Raw genomic sequence first — 17,963 nt, 5'->3', positions numbered from 1 at the left:
TGCATCTGATGAGATCATCATTTGGTTTCTGTATTTGAGTATATTTATGTGATGGATTACATTTATTGATTCATGTATGTTGAACCACCTCTGCATCTCTAGGATGAGGTTGACTTGGCCATTTTGGATGATCTTTTTAAATTACTTTGAAAGTTTTTTGTTGAGAAAATTTGTACCTATGGTTCATCTAGGACAATGGTTCTTAACCTTCCTAATGCTGTGACCTTTAATACAGTTTCTTATGCTGTGGTGACCCCCAACATAAACTTATTTTCATTGCTACTTTGTAATTGTAATTTTGCTACTGTTGTGAATCATAATGTAAAACTCTGATAGGCAGGATGATCTTAGGCAGCCCCCATGAAAGGACCAATTGTCCCCAAAGATATCGTGACTCACAGGTTGAGAACTAGAAGATTGTCCTATAATTAATTCTTTTCTTTTTTCCTTTTAAAAGGTTTTTTGTCTTGCTTGTGTATCAAGGTAACATGGCTTTATAAAAAAGAATTCCAAAAAGATTCTTCCTTTCTATTTCACAGATTCATTTTAGGAGTACTGTTTTCAGGTCTGATAAAATTAAGTACTACCAAGGACACAAGTATACTCCACCTGTGCTGAAGGTGGTGTACTTTGAAAAGTAAGTTCAATATGCATACAACTAATGATATAGGAATTTTACTCCTACAGAAATTGTGTCACACTTACAAGAGGCATGTTCGGTCATGCTCATGATACCACTGCTTGAAATAGCAAAAGAAAACAATAAAACTATAAACAACCAAGAGCCACCAATAGTATAACAAAAAAACTTGGAAGCACCACAAATATGATCAATAATATCAATATCATAATATATTCATGAAATGCTACTCAATAGTAAAAATGAGTATTTGGACATTAACATGGGTGAACTTTAAGAACACAATACCTTATAAAAGTTAGAAAACATAATGAAATAATAACACAAATTTAAAAATTAAACAGTAGAGATATTCAGAGTTGGGGAAACTGTGAAGGAACAATGGACAAATTCTGACCAAATCCGACTGACTGTGACAAAGAGTGAGGCGTGTACAGCCCTGGGAGGGGCACAGAAGAGGCAGGTCACTGCGCACTGGCGTTCGCTTTACTCTTCTTTAATGTCACGACAGCATGCTGTGTACTTTGTTGAACTTAAGATATTTTAAATGAGAACAAGATTAATTCACCACATTTTCATTTAATTTTGGTAACAAAATACTTTATTGGTACCACTTAATGTAAAAAATATAGTAATGCTTTCATTGTCTGCTTCCATCTTCAAATAAAAGCTACCTTTAAAAAACAGGAGTTAAAGTAAAAATCATTTATCTCAAAACCAAGCCAAAATCCACCTCTGCAAATTAATTAAGTTTCCTAATTTTAAATACCATATCCATGGTCTTCACAATAAATGTGTACAAAGGAGACGCTGGCTTTTCTTATTCTGCAGAAAGCACTCTATACATCTTTTCTTTTTTTTTTAAAAAAAACACCTAAATATTACCCAGCTAGAACCCTCAATAATTAGTTATTATGAAATTGGATTCACTTTAGCACCTAGAAATTTGGCATTTGTAACATCTGAAAGTGTATGACTTACTGAATAAAAATGACTTTTTCTGAGTTTTCATGGGTTATAGTAGTTCCTCTTTAATAAAAGTCAAGGACTGAAAAAATTATGCATGCCTTTTACTTTGTTTAGTAAATGGCCCAATGATAAAATATCCATATGATAAATATTATAGTACAGTCCTATCAGAATATAATTTCTTATTCCTCTGGTCTCATTAATATAATTTACACTTCAATTAAAATAAAAGTCAATCTGTACATATTTTTTAAAGTACTCCATAATTCATATTTCTATCAGATTATTTTCCTTCCTTCCCTTTTTTTCAAATCAGAGTGATCTTATTATACAATTCATTAAATTGCTTTTTTTCCAGTGAAATGCCTTCAACTGGAAGTATAATACAAATGCAAACACAGCTGTGGCAAATATTAACATATTAGAAAATAAATATATCTGTACCTACGCTAAATAAGACAGTGCAAAACAAAAGCCATACAAAACCATACTATAATGTTTGTATCTTCTATGCCTCTTCAGGAAGGTTTGATGCCTCTGGCTTATATTAAGATGATGTTCCCAAACCTAGCTATTTTCCTGCATTCCAATGTAACAAAATGATTTGTTTAAACGCTTCTTCATTTACTTGTTTGTTCAAAACAATCTAGCAGTTTTGATTATGTATTTTGAAGATGATGATAACATAATGCTATGTTTTATTTATAATCAAACTGTAGATTCTAAACTATATCTACTGTATCCATTGGCTTAAAGACAGAGATTTAGAGGTAAAGCAACAGGAAGTTAAGAGGCCCTGATTTCTGCCTTCTTGATGGACTGGAGATTTCAGATGTGTCATTTAATTATTCCCTGTGAAGAAACATTCTACATGTCATCAACAAAAGCTCTCATTAAAAACTGAAGCTGAATGATCGACTCAGTGGTTAGCAGGTGATATCTGCCTATGGAGCATGAACCAATGCTCTGATTCCCTGTACACGTGCCGACCAACACGTCAGCCTAGCACCCCTGGACCAATCAGAACACAGGTACCAGGCAGACTCTATTTCAAACTATTTTGGGAACAAATACCAAATTTCATTTTGTCAACTGTTTCTGCAACAGTACGCTCACAAAACTGGCTTTGCATCAAAACACCTGTGTTTTTTTCTCCCATCAAGCTGAACTACAAATAAAATTCAGAAAGAACATGAAAAATAAACAGTTTTTCTCTGGACGAGGCACAGAATCTAGATTTGGATTAAGGCTGAAAACCAGTGCTGGTTTGTGGTTCTGACTTCAGTGTGCTGATGGCTGTCACCCAGCAGTGTCACTGTTTGTTCTGTACGCTTGTTTGCGAAGATGCATCTCTATTTCCTCCCTAAAGACCATCATTCCCAGGTGGGAGTGAGAAGCCTCGTTCATGGCTTTGGACTGGATGCACATCCGGTACTGCTCGGGTGTCAGCTCATCTGCACAGTGTTTCTCATGCCAGAGGTGGAAAAGACCAGGAACTGGAGTCCGAATCACAATGAGATCACCATGTAAGTATTTCCGGTAAAGATGAACATCTTCTCCACCCCAGCCTTTTACTTCCAAGTCGAATCCACCTGCAGAAAGGAACAAAGCTGACACTTCAAGTGTCTGGCAGACAGAGCATAAACAAGCATCTTAACATTAAATGTTCTGCTTCAGCTGAGATGGCACGGCACAGCACAAAGATGACAGATACGAGGATAACTTCCTGGTTTGGAAATCCCATTAACAGCTGACACTTAGACTATGCACGTTCAACATCAGCTGCTGAGAGCATCTCTATCACAATAAATATTAAAGAACACTAAGTTCTACAGAAAGTCAAAAGAGAAGGAAATACAATAAAACCCCCACCACTAATATACTTCCTTCTATCCTTCAAGAAACAGGATTTTCTGGGTTATAGAAAACTTTCCATAGGAGAAAACACAAGAAATAGACAAACTTGTGGACAGAAATGTAAGATGGTGCACAGATGGTGTTATACAGGATTGTTCTTTGGGTCACACTGCCGCCATCTTCATGAGTTCAGCTGAGTCTGCTTGCAAAAGATCACCAGAGCTCAACTTATTGACTACTTCCGTCAGAGGCGCAGGGGGCTTGTGGGACCCATCTCCCAACCAGCGATATACAACTCTGCCCTAATGAGAGTAGCCAACTGAAAACCATATTCAAGGAAGAAGTTGCCAGGTGAGTGTTACTCAATTAAAAGACTTAAAAAAAAAAAGAAAAGAACACTGGGCATGGTAGTTCACACTTATAATACCAACACTTATGAGGTAGAGGCAGGGGGTCTTAAGTTTGAGGCCAGTCTGAGCTACAAGAGCCTGTCTCAAAAAATAAAGGCTGTGAATGGGGTGCAGCCAGGTGCAGTCTCCATACTGAATAAAGTAAAGGGAAAAGAGAGCGCCAGTGGACCTGGCAGCACACATGTTATAATCTTATTAGCAAATTCTGAAGAAGTAGAAAAAGCAGAGGCCAATTGTAGTGGATAACAATGAATGGAGACACTTAAAATTGGATTCAAGCTGAACAACTGACTTTTAAAGGAAGGAATTAGTTAATGAGTACTGTGTCTGCATATATGCCTGCATGCCAGAAGAGAACATCAGATCCCACCAGGTGGTTGTGAGCCACCATGTGGGAGTTGGGGATCAAACTCAGGGCCTCTGGAAGAGCAGCCAGTGCTCTTAACCCCTGAGCCATCTCTTCAGCCCCAACAACTGACTTTTTAAAGAAGCAAGGAAACAAAAAAGAACTTGAAGGTTTTGAACAGTTAGAAAACAGTCTTCAAAACAATCGTCTGAAACCCAGGTTTCTACATTTTGTTTCCTTTCAAATTATATGATTTAGCCGGGTGGTGGTAGCACACACCTTTAATCCCAGTACTTGGGAAGCAGAGGCAGGTAGATCTCTGTGAGTTCGAGGCTGGCCTCGTCTCCAAGAGCTAATTCCAGGACAGACTCCAAAGCTACAGAGAAACCCTTTCTTGAAAAACCAAAACAAAAAAAAAATGATATGATTTAATTTCCCATCCACATCTAGGCTCTCTAAAAAGTTTAGACAATCACAGCTTTACTAAATGCTACATGTGACCCCACTCTGCCGTTCTTCCTTACAGACACAAATGAGCTGCTCAAATGCTAAAGTTAGTACAGACACTTAAACTAAACGCAGATGGAACTTAAGTGCGGCATTTAAGAAGCTTAGAAAACATCACTCAGTCCTAACAGATAAAAAGCTGAGCAAGCTGAAAAATCAGTCATCTTCTTAGATCCTTCTGAGAAGTAAGGTCACAGAGTGAAACTTGGAAAGAGACAGGAAGGCACAAAGAATCACAAGTTTCTGCAGAAGAAATGTCCTCAGGAGCCAGTACTGACTGGGGCAGGAAAACCTACATTTCCAAAATTGCTAGACAGTTTGAGAGTCAGAGACTCCAAGGGGCCTATCCACAAAGGGCTTCATAGTGGACTTTTACTCCTAGTTTCACAGGTTCTCACGGTGAAAACAGAAAAAAAAAATCTTTAGATTTTTAAACTCTGTAGTTTCTAGAAAGTGAGTTACAAGAGTCGGGTGGGAAATCATCCTAAAATATACAAGTGCATTCAGTTCTCCTAAGGCCTGATATCAGGGGAAAGGTCAATCAGAACCTGATTTGCTGCGTTTTGTTGTTGTTGTTAAGTCAGAGCCGGAAGTAAGGCAACATCCACCTCCATCCTCCATCTAGCTGCCCTGTCCAGAAGGAGCAGAGGGAAGAAGAATGCACCAAGTTCTCAGTACAGGCCACAAGTTTACTAAAACACTGAGACCTGACCCAATGACCCAACAACAAAACCCCAACAAGATACCACTTCACACACACTCTATAACACCTGAAAAAAAAATAGGGCTGGAGAGATGACTCAGAGGTTAAGAGCACTGGCAGCTCTTCCAGAGAGACCCTGAGTTCAATTCCCAGCAACCACATGGTGGCTCTGTAATGGGATCCAATGCCTTCTTCTGGGGCACATATGTACACTCAGACACAGTGCTCATATACATAAAATACATAAATAAATCTTAAAAATAAGATTAGAATACAAACTATGAAGATGTAGAGACATTAGCACTATCACACACTACTGGGAGAATGTAAACAGAGACAGGACTTTTGGAAAACACCACGGAAATTCCTGAAAAAGTTAAACATAATTACCTGATGTATTATTTTTCTCCTTGCTGTGACTAATCCCTGACATGAAGCAATTTAAGGAAAGATTATTTTGGCTCCCAGTTTAAGGGTACATCACAGCAGGCATGGCTGCAGGACTGTGAGCAGTTGGTCACACTTTATTCCCAGTCAGGAATCAGAGAGTAACACATCTTGTACTTAGATTTTTTTTTTTTAATTCAGTTCAGAACCCTAGCCCATGGAATGGTATGGCACACATTTAGCATGGTCTTCTCATCTGAATTAATACAGTTTAGAAAATGCCTCACAGACATGCCTGGGCATGTTTTGCTTCCTTGGTGGTTCTAAATCCCTTCAAGTTGATATTCAAGATGAACCATCACATTATATAACCCAGCAATTGTACTATAGGAAGGAGAATGAAAACCGTATCTACACAAGTATATACACAAATATTCAAATGTTCATAGCAGAAATATTCATAATAGCCTAAATAAAAACAGAAACCAAATATCTATCTATAGACAGAAAAAATGTAGTATAACCATACAGTGGAGTATTATTTGACTAAAAAAAGGAATGAAGTACCTACTACACAGCACCGATCATGATGAGTGAAAGAAATCAGTAATACAAGACCATGGGATGTGCAACTGCAGTTATGTTAAGTGCTCAGAAGAGCAAATCAATGGAAGTAGATTAATGAATTTGGGGGTGTGGGGATTGATGGGAAATGGAAAATAATTACTAATGGGCATAAGGTTTCTTTTAAGGATGGTAATAGTCTAAATTGATTGGTGATAACTATACAACTTAGGTTATGTGGGGGGCCTTAAATACCCATCTCAGCACCCCGTCAGGGCTCAGAACAGTATGTCTATGGCAAGTGAAGATCTGAGGGTAAATGAATTAACTCACATCTGTTACTTCTACACATTCTCCTTATTCTTTTTTATTTTCAAGGCAGGGTTTCTCTGCATAACAATCCTAGCTGTCCTAGAATGAGCTCTTGTAGACCAGGCTGGCCTCAAACTCACAGAAATCCACCTGCCTCTGCCTCGAGTGTGGGATTAAAGGCATGTGTCACTACTGCCCAGCACTCTACATATTCTTTATTCCTTGAGTGAGGAAACAGGGAGAGAAAAGGGGCAATCTCCACTAAGTTTTTAGTTTTTACAGTCAGGGTTAAAAAATTTCCATAGGCAAAACAACGATATCAATATGCATTTCAGAATCACAAAAAGGCAGGTAGAACCCGACAAAGCAGCACTCCAGGAGGGGTCGGCATCCAAGGGGAAACACCTGACATTCCAAACCACTAGATAAAGTCACGAAGGGGCCCTGAAACACACCAGGTAAGGGCTGTCTTCCCCTCTTCTTGAAATTCCTGTGTGGTCTGTTAGCAGAGGTAACTGTGCGGGACAGACTCTATGTAAATTTGACTATTGGAACAAAGAGTGAATGTTATCTCTCTAAGGCCTCACAGAAGGTCATTCTGTTGTCCTTATGGGAGGAAGCTACACTGCTGAGGTATTTTGGGAATGAATTCCATTTTGAAGGGAAAACCGTCATTATTTCCCATGATTTTTAAGAACAGACAGTGACTTTTCCAAAAGACAAGTGTTCCCGCAGCTCTGCTGAATGTGTTCTCCATGTGGAGTGTCCATACTCCCGTGATTTAGTCTAATAGATCTGTCAGCTGTTCATTTACTGTATAATACTTGTGGACTCACCACAATCTGTAAATCAATATAGTACTCAAAACATTCACAATATTGTTATAGTGTACTAAAATATATTTTTGAAAGATAGTGAAAAAGTCAGGGAAATGGCATTTGTCTTATCATTACTTCTTATTTTCCCAGTATTAAATTATTATAAAGAGACAGAGTGAAAGGTCTGATTATAAAAGTGAATTCACCATGGATTAAGAGTATCACAAGAATCATCCTATGACTTCCAGCACCTAGTGGAGATGGAGACGCTAACTAACCTGGAATCACAGGATCCACTCCTCTGGTGTGGGAGGTCCTTCTGTCTATGTCTTCTATTGGTTAATGAATAAAGAACAGCTTTGAGCCCATGGCAAGGGCAGGACAGAACTAGGTGGGAAAAGCTAGGCTGGGTGCTGAGAGAAGGAAGGCAGAGTCAGGGAGATGCCATGGAGCTTGCCAGAGTCAGACATGCCAAAACTTTGCCGGTAAGCCACTGCCATGTGGCGATACACAGATTAATGGAGATGGGTTAAATTAACATAAGAGTTAGCCAATAAGAAGCCAGAGCTAATGGGCCAAGCAGTGATTTAATTAATACAGTTTCTGTGTGATTATTTCAGGTTTAAGCGAGCTGGGCGGCTGGGAACCAACAAGCAGCCCTTTTGCCAACACTCCTCTTTGACACTTGGCCTTCTGTGAATATGACTGAAACTGAGGGAAGAGAAGATTAAGCCAGGCCTCTATGGCTTCTCTGGGCTAGGGCTAGACAGCTCTCCAGCTCCCACTTCAGAGATGCCCCCTTCTCTTTGTCTTAATACTGGGGTTCTGCACAGCACTTAGAGAATGAAAGAGGGCTTCACCGCTAAATGAAAAAGAGGAAGCCTTTGACTAGACACAGTGGTACAGTTAGAGAACTCTGGAGGAGGACTGCAAACAACTGTAACACAGTAACATGCAGTCAAGTGTTTTCTCAGCACAGTGTTCTTTTGGTAAAAGTAAAAGCTGTTCCCCAAGGGCCAGCAGGTCCCAGGCTGGTGGGAGACAGACCTATTAGGCACGCCATGCAGAGAAAGTGGGTATTTATTTAGTGGGTTATGGAGGGAAAAGGGAGAAGGGAGGAGAGCAGAGAGAGAGGCAGAGAGAAAGAGAGAGGAGGGGGAAGGAGAGAGTGGGGAGAAGGTCGGCAGAAGCTGCCTCTTCTGGAGAGAGCCGGTAGGGAAGGAGTTCAGGCTGGAAGCAGAAGATCTGCCTGCCTCAGTGGACAGGGGAGGGAGTGGGTGGGCTTGTCTCTTAAAGGGACAGGACAGACCATTACAGGTGTGTTTTTGTTTTTTAAAAAACTGGTAAATTTAGTTTTTACCTTTATAACCCCACTTTTACTAATCCAAGACATTAATTATAAACTTTGCTTTACCGTTCATATTTCAGATATAACCCTTACAATTTAACCAAAAGTACTCAAATCTGATACTTTTAAAAATGCCATAGGCCTAGAATAAAGACATCAAGTTCTATATCCTTAGATATAGTATATACCTACCAACGTTCAGGAAATCTGATTGATATTGACAAGTCATCCCAAAGCCAAAATCTCTCCAAAAACCTGAATCCTTTTTATGAACCTTATGATAGAGAAGAAAAAACATTCAATTTAATTTTTAATAACTAGAAGTTTTAATCAATAAATAAACAAGTCATTTTATAAAAAATACTTTGCCTGTCATTTGTGACTGACCAAGGATCATATGCACTTATTCTGTTGAGACCTTACAAAACAAACAAATACTCCAATCTGTGTGAGCACGGGATCCTACCACTTGCAATTTAACTGAACTCGAACCCTGTGCAGAGTTCAGGCTGAGGTCACTAATAACAAAACAGCAGGGCTCTGACTTCAAAGGACTCATGATAGGATGGCAAGAGTTAAATGTGCATATACACAATCTACCATGATCATCTTTACACACAATACTTTATTTGGGTGTTTACCAGCACCCATTTCCCCATCTTCTTTGGTAGAGTTTTGTTCTGGTGATTATTTGATTCTATACAGCCTGTATGTTTTTTTGATTAATTAATTTATTTTTTAAAAAAACAATCTTTTCTCATTTTACATATCAATCCCAGTTCCTACTTCCTCTCTCCTGTTGCTCCTTCCACCTCCCCATGCCCCATCCATTCCTAGGAGAGGGTAAGGCTTCCCATGGGGAGTCAACAAAGGCCCTCCCCATTATATCTACAGCCTATAAGTTTTAGGAAACACTTGTCTGTCACAGCAGGGCATAAACACTTTGTACCTGTGAGACAATTTTGCCCCGCTTAGTGTAAGTTGCTAACAGGTATTAAGACGAAATTCAAACCAACAAGCTAAAAAGGGCAGGCTGTTGGGCACATTAGATCTTCTTACTCTTAGGAGAGTTTATAGAAAAGACAACTTGTTCTTTTTATGTGGCATAAGCAAGGGGTCAATAAACTACAGCCCTGGGCTAACTCTTGCCTGCCACCTGCTTTACAAATAGTTTTATCATGACAAAGACACATGGGTTTTTCACTACACAGGAAGAGAGAGCTGCATAGTTACAACTGGACCATTTGACCTGGAAAGCCTGAAATAACTCCCATCGGCTCTTCACAGAGTTTGCCAACAGCTGGCAAAGGGTATAAATAGAAGTTTGGAACTATCAAATCCTTTTCTGCCATGAGAAAAACCAATATTAAAATAAAGTTGTTGGTACTGAAGTCCAAGTAGAGAAACACAAAATTAGGGATTTGTAGGAAGATTGCAAACCAATGCATATTCATTTCAAAAAGGCTATGCCACAAGGGGAAAACATGACAGGAAAAGCCTACCTTGTGTAGAGATTCTTACAACACTTTGAGGAGGAAAAACTATGACCTGGATAAAATGAGAGAAGAAGCTGTGCAGATACTTGGAAGACATCACTGCAAGTAAGGAGGGCAGTAGCATCCATGAGCTTTGTTTAAAGAGTGCTCAACAAAGAAAGGAACAACTGTGGCAAGAACACAGTAAGCTTCCTATGGGGAAGCTCTTCCACTGGGAATGGACAGAGGCTGGGGCAGTAAGGCAGACAGAGCTCTTGACAGGAGAATGATGGATGCCTATCTTTTCCAAGTGAAATAGGAAACAAAGTAAGTTGAAGGTGAAGGCTTCTGGGGGTGGGAGGGCAGAGATCAGCATGATCCCAAGGACAGAGTGGCAAGAAGTAAGATGCAAGGCTCCAAGGCAGCCCAGGAGCTGAGGTCTGGACTCAGACATCTAAGGCAGAATGCGGTTACCTCCCTAGGGCCTGGGTGACAACCATCCTTAACACGGTTGGAATCTGTAAGAAAACAACACTGTAAAGAACAGCAAAGTGCCTATGGGTATGTAGGCCCACTGAGTGAAGGTAAGAACTAAAACAAGGCACTTCATCCAAAGTGCAGGCACTAGGATAGCTTTCCACAGAAATAAAGCTAGAAGTTGAAATCTGACCGATAAGGGAACCATGGTAAAGATGTCCTGGGGAAGTGTAGACAAAATGACAGTTCACTAAGACCTGCAGGTCTTGAGAATCTACCATCCCAATTCCTTTAACCTGTTGTGCCTAACCTCCCACCTTTTTATTAATAATAATAAAAAAAGATGGGAATGTAAGTCTGTCCTGTCCCTTTAAGAGATAAGTCCCACCACTCCCCAATTCCACAGAGGCAAGTGGATCTTCCTTCCTCTTCTAGCATGCGAGCTCCCTCTGCCCTGTCTCTCTTTGGACAAGGTGGTTGTTGCCTAGGCTCCTCTCCTCTCCCCCTTTCCTCTCTCTGTTTCTCTCTCTTCCTCCTTCTCTCCCCTTCCCTTTTCTTCCATAACCCACTAAACACTCACTCTGTATGGCGTACCTATCCATCTGTCTCTCATCCGCGGCTCCCTGTAGGACTGGCTGCCCCGCCACCCCACCACCACCTGGGACCTACAGAGGCCTCAGGTGGTGGACCCGGTTGCCCCTTGAGGCCCGCTGCTCCCCACTCCTTGGGAAACTGTGCCACAGTGTTTTATCTAAACCATTACAACTAATGGTCTTTTTTTTTTTTTTAAATCAGTTCACATTAAGGAAGGATACATTTTAACAATAAACCACAGCTGCTGACCCCTGGCCTAGGATAAGCAAGCCTATGTTACTGGCCCTGTGTGTCTGGTCATATGGTTTGGCTTTTATCCTGAAGAGTTGGAGGAATAACACAGATGTTTTTAAAAATCATTTGTTAAAGAGAGTAATTTAGAAAAGCCAAAAAGGGAGGCCACTTATGAAACAATAAATTACAAGTAAGGTGTAAAGCTGGAGGTCTACAGAGAACAGCAGTGGATGGCAGTGGGAAAGAGCTAGGGAAGGATGAAGTCAAAGTGACTGGACGGGTGGGGTAGGACTAGCACCAGGTGACACAGGCTGCAGTCCTGAATGGGGGTCAACCATGTGCCAGCCCCCCAGATGGAACCCAGGGGAAGGGCTGACCCAGGGAAGCACAGTGTGGGCTGGGCTCAAGCCATTTAAGTAGCAATCATTGTGAACACAGATAGCAGGAAGATGGAGGTTTTCAGAGAATAATAATTATAACAAAGGTGCAAACGGTCTGAAAATGCTGCTGTACAAAATAGGAGATAAGATCAGAAAACAGAATGAACCAGGAAGCCCTGAGGGCTCTGCTTGGATGGGAATTAACAGACGAAGACAAGCTTCTTATTTCCATGTTCTTGAAGCAGGCATATTTCCCCCCTCTAAAATATAAAGCTCACTAACAGCAGGACTTTCACAAATTCTGATTATTCCTATGATAAATTATCACACAGATCAATGCAAGGCATATAGTTAGCACTCAATATATATGATGAATGAGTAAATAAATGATTTTGTAAGCATAGTTTTACTGACAGAATAATTTCAATATTTTTCTTTTGAAATGGTAATAAAGATTGAACTCAGGGTTTGACTATAATAGCTGAGGCTAGTATGGAATTTCTTATGTAGTCCAGGCTGGACTTTGAGAGCCTCTTGTCTCAGCCTGTCAAGTACTGAAATTACAGGAATGCATCACCATGCCTGGTCTAAAGTCTAATATTCCTATCTTTTTAGGAATACAACAATGCAGAATATTAAAGAAAGTGAACTACCTATTTTGACATCTCTACCCCACCCTAATTCTGATTCTATACATACTATGATGGTGAAGTGAATATGTTCTTAAAATTTAGTTTCTAGAAAAACTCTTCAAATGTTATCAGTCTAGAGAAAATGATTAATTAGATCTGTTTCATCATGAAAGTTAAACTTTTAATCCTAGTGTTAATATTTACTGCATTGATATATTGCTACATGAGCCAGGCAGGCTAACCATAATCTAAATATCTAGCCCCCACAGTCTCACCCCTAGGAATGCCAGGTCCACAAAGACAGCAACATGGGCCCCTCCTTGACTGTATATGGTAACATACATTTACCATTGCTACAGTTAAGACCTGATCTTTCCTACTTTCATTCCTTTCTTTTCCTCAGTTTCTACGTTTGGGCCAACAACAAGCTATCAGTTCTGTGTCTAAATAATACCTAGACGTCTATGCCATTAATACCTTTTGCACAGCTATAACCATACCCCCACTGCAAATGCCCTACTGGTAGCTTCTTACCAGAGTTAGTCTTTCTTTTCTCTAAATGCTAGCACACACCATACAATGCAAACTCCTTCTAGGGAATCCACTAATTCTATGTGACCTAGCCCAGCACTGTGCCTCCACGCTGCCAGCTTTGCTCCAATCACCTGAGGAGACTCAGCCACTGTTTAGCTGCTTCCTTCCAGCCATTACATGGCTGCCAACAGCTTCATCCATGAAATCACCTCATCAGTTTTTACAACTTAGTTTATTTTAATCATGCTTATTATCTGATTTTATTTTTGTCTTTCCAGAATAAAGATCTTGTGAGCAAGGGAGGGTTATGGGTGCTGGGGTTCTCAGTGAAATACAGTGCTTGGCAGAGAACAGTCCCATACTATTGGAAGAGCTCATATAACAGAGGCAGTCTGTGCAGGGCCTCAGAGTAACGATGGAGCACACCGTCTGGGCCCCAGTCTGCTTCGTTCAGCAGATACAACAGCAGCACAGCTGTGTTCTCATCTGTCCAAGGGCGCCATGAAAGCATCCACCACAAAGGTTGTCAGGAGGATTAAAGGAGTTGACACATAGGCCAAATGGAGCAGTACCATGCACACAGGAAAGGGCATGTAAACACTAGCTGCTATTACTATCCAGGCACATGGTACACGCTTGTGATGCCCAGGACTTGGAAGACTGAGGCTTAAGTCTGAGGCCAGCTTGGGTTAGACAGTAAGTTCAAGGCCAGCCTTAGGTTATATAGTAAGATCCTGTCAGAAGGAAGGAAGGAAGGAAGGAAGGAAGGAAGGAAGGAAGGAAGGAAGGAAGGAAGGAAGGAAGGAAGGAAGGGGAAGGAAGGAAGGAAGGACAACAAAACAACAATAGCAAAAAGTCACCTGGACATATACCCATGTCACGTGTCTTGTTTTTTGTTTGTCTGTTTGTTTTCAAGACAGGGTTTCTCTGTGTAACTAACTGCCTTGACTGTCCTGGAACTTGTTTTGTAGACCAGGCGGGTCTGGAACTCACAAAGATCCACCTGCCTCTGCCTCCCGAGTGCTGAGATCAAAGGTGTGCACCACCACCACCTGACTACACATTTCAGTTTCTAATGTTCCATTTCCTCTATACTTACACTTTGGTATTTATTTACATTTCATGCCCTCCTCTTGGTATATAATAATCACTACAGTAACAACTATTAAATTTCTTATTAGAGTTTTGCTTGTGTTTGATGTTGTCAATTTATACATACTGCTTGCTATTCTAGGCTCTGATTATCTGCTTAGCGGAGATCCCAGGAGTAGATATTACTGATATTAGAGATGAATCTGTTCAAACCTGAACCCAGAGAGCTGGCCTACATTCCCAAGCCTCACATGCACGACTGTGATTTTTAAAAGAAGTAATTTCTAGTAAAAGTTGACTAATTATAGCTGTGAATTACTGTCAACTTTTAAATTCATTTTTCTATTATATGTGGTTTTGTTTATTTTTAGTATCACTTTAAATATTAAATAGATGAAGTTTCTGTCTCAAATAAAGAGACTGAGTTTAGAGTTTTTAATGACATTGAATTTTAAGAAGTTATGGTCAGGTATTTTGCAGGATGCCCCTCAGGGCGAGTTTGTCTGAAACTTTTCTAGTGATTCTCTTGAGACTGTAAGTGAGGTGCCCTATCTCTTGTATCACATCCTGAGATACACAAGATTGTTGGTGATGCTATCCTTCATCATTTCTCCTTCTATTATCTGGGTTGTCAGGCTCACACAACAAGTGCTTTGACCTGAGTGAGCTCACCCACCCTCCAGCAGCAATCTTACATTATCTTACGTAAACTTCTTAAAACGTATGTCTGCTAACTTGATCTCATTTTGCAATACTCATACATCTATTTTAATTATGAATTTATATATTTTTATTCACAATATATTCATTATATATAATATCAGTTTCAGTATGACATTTTCTTACCTTTTTTAAAAGAAGATTTATTTATTACGTATACAGTGTTCTGCCTGCATGTATGCCTACACACCAGAAGAGGCACCAGATCTCATTACAGATGGCTGTGAGCCACCATGTGGTTGCTGGGAATTGAACTCAGGACCTCTGGAAGAGCAGTCAGTGCTCTTAACCTCTGAGCCATCTCTCCAGCCCCCAGTATGACATTTTCTCACAAATAATTTGCTTGGATCATATTCATCTCCATTAACCTCTCCCCCCTCCACATCTGCCCATCCTCTTGTTTTGTTTGTTTGTTTGTTTGTTTTGGTTTTGTTTTGTTTTGTTTTTCTTATCATCCAGTAAGTTTCACTAGGGTTGCTTAGGACTGCAGATGCAAGGTGATTTACAGGAGCACAGGCACCCTATCAGTGGCTGTACTACTGAAGATGCCTGGCCTTCCCTAGACATTCATTTTTAAGAGATTTGGGTAGAAGATTAGGTGGATGTGAGTGATCATTTGCCACTCTGGTCTTACTTGTGTATGCATTCCTAACCAATGCTGGCCTATACATAACATAAGGGGCAGGAATTGTGTGAGTGTGCTCACACTTGCTCTGTACTATCGTTGCACATGGTGAATGAGGCACAGGAACACTATGTCCTAGCTTTACAACACCTCTGTAAACCACATCTTTTCAAACACTAAGCGTATTTAACATGAAGGAAAAGTTTATGTATGTATAGCTTAGGCAATCACTACAGGACTTGATGCATGCATGGCATTTGCCTTTCATGACTTTCTACATCATTTCCAACAGTCTACTACTCCCTCAAAGTCATTCAGCAAAGCAGTTTTAATTTATAGTTAGTGGAGTTTAAAAATTAATTTCAGTTTTAGTATTATTAAAATAAGTTGGCAGAAATGTGAGTACCTTCTGGAATTCTGGAATTCACTATCTTCTGGAACATGAGGACTTTTCTTGCGGCTAAATGTTTCCTCCTGCCACAATGACTTAGTTCTAAAGTAACAGAAGCGAAGCCTTTTGATGGGGTGGGAGTGCAAATGGATGCTATGAGGGCAAATGCTATGGAGCTGTGCTTGAAACAGCTAATTTTTTAACTGAAACTTCTACTTGTGCAACAAACACAAAAAAAAAAAACTACAAGAAATGATTAAGGCCTTCATAACCAAAGACATAAAGTCTCACCAGCTGCTGCTCCACTGGGGGTGGCACATCCTGGTTGGCATAAACGATGGCAGGATTGTAAAGACTGAACACGACAGGATAAAACACCTTTTTACCTGTAAATAAAAATACATGCTTATTTCACACACAGAGGTTACACATGAAGGACTTGTATCACTATATTTTTATCTTTTATTATGATAGTTTTATCAATACTGAAGTTACAGACTATCATTGACTATTTTATAATACGTAACAGGTCAAACTATGAAACTGTAGCTGCAAAATAACAGGAAAAAACACATTAACGGGTGTAGCATGCTTATTCCTTTCAACTGTGTGGAGGAACACAAAGGTGTTCCCTCAGGGGACCCGTTTCATTGCTCTTTATCTTCTATTCGTAGTAACAGATATAAATTAGCCTCTCATAAGCACCAAGAAATTCAGACATTTCTTTTCTTCACTCTTCAAACAGAGTCAATAAAAACAGTAAATACTTAGAATATTGTGTGAAGCATAGATATATAAAGAATAATAAAACAGAACTGCAGACAGATTTAAACCAAGATCTGGGAAAGTTGAGAAAACCTTGTCACTCAAACTGATGGTACTCAAGGACCTTACCATTTAACTATGCCATTTGCCCCCAGTAAAGGAGCCCTTGCTATGACTGGCAGAAGCATCTTTATTTTTTATACTTATAAATTTACAAATTTCTTTTATATCTACAATGTAATGCAATGTACTGTAAATCAATTTAAAATGCATAATCTGGAGACCAAATACTACTTGTACACAGACTTCTGCATGCCTGTGTAAGGTGTGTGCATGAGTACATTTTGTGTGTTTGTGTGTGTGTACTCATGTGTGTGTGGGAGGGGCACATTATCTTCCCGAAACTAAGAACTTCTAACTCTCCCCCTCTATACCACCTTTGTGTGTGACTCTTTCTGATTTGAGTCGCTTACTTTTCATCAATTCCCAGACTTCCTTCTTTTGTATTTCCTCCCTCTGCATGCCTCCACACCCACTTTGGGGTTCTACGCATACTAGGCAGGCATCCCACCACTGAGATCACCCCAATAGACCCTCTGCATTTCTTTACTTTCCTTCAAAAGAACCACTGGAATCTGACTTCAAGAAAACAAAGGATTTGAACATCAGAGGCTCAACATTTCAATTCCCTATTTATTGTTTCAATTAAATCATGCCTAATGTAATTTGTAAAAACATCCTAAGGTTTAACAAGAACTTGTTTTCCCTCAAATCAATGTGTCTCAACACTGACAGGCAATGATACTCTGTTAAGCTCAATACTCAGCTCATTTAACAGTGTTTTACGCACCTGGCTCAGCATTTAACCGGCAGCTGTTAAGGAACTCAGCTGAGAAATATATATCAACATCGCAGAAAAACATCAAGACCTCTCCCTTGTCCCAAGCTCGGGCACCCACATTTAGTCCTCGTCCACGATTAAATTCTTCATTCAGCGAGATCAAGGTGTAATTGTGAAAATTAGACTCACTATGAGAAAAACACATACAAGAGTTGGTAAGTTCCGTTTAAAGCTTTACAATGTCCTTCTTTCAACAGAACTTACAAAATATAGTTTATATTTCAAATAACTTACTATGTTGGTTATATAGTCACACAGGGTAAGGAACTCTTTAGCTTCATG

General features: G+C 39.8%; 1 protein-coding gene across 3 annotated transcripts in view; it reads right to left on the bottom strand.

Moving 5' to 3' along the window:
- Positions 1 to 1,212: 1,212 nt before the first annotated feature.
- Positions 1,213 to 17,963, bottom strand: part of Csgalnact2 (chondroitin sulfate N-acetylgalactosaminyltransferase 2) — a 34,565-nt gene continuing 17,814 nt past the window's right edge. For all 3 annotated transcript variants that reach the window (XM_085686950.2, XM_087904370.1, XM_085686951.2), the window contains 4 exons: positions 17,631 to 17,809; positions 16,307 to 16,401; positions 9,054 to 9,135; positions 1,213 to 3,201 (listed from right to left, as the gene is read on the bottom strand). In XM_085686950.2, coding sequence (XP_085543076.1) covers positions 2,909 to 3,201; positions 9,054 to 9,135; positions 16,307 to 16,401; positions 17,631 to 17,809 — 649 coding nt within the window. In that variant the 3' untranslated portion in view covers positions 1,213 to 2,908. The remainder of the gene's footprint in view (positions 3,202 to 9,053; positions 9,136 to 16,306; positions 16,402 to 17,630; positions 17,810 to 17,963) is intronic.

The sequence above is a fragment of the Myodes glareolus genome, chromosome 3, assembly GCF_982192425.1.
Source record: "Myodes glareolus chromosome 3, mMyoGla1.1, whole genome shotgun sequence".
Lineage (NCBI taxonomy): Eukaryota > Metazoa > Chordata > Mammalia > Rodentia > Cricetidae > Myodes > Myodes glareolus.
Note: the sequence above shows the minus strand (reverse complement) of the source record. Positions and strands in the feature narration are given on the sequence as shown.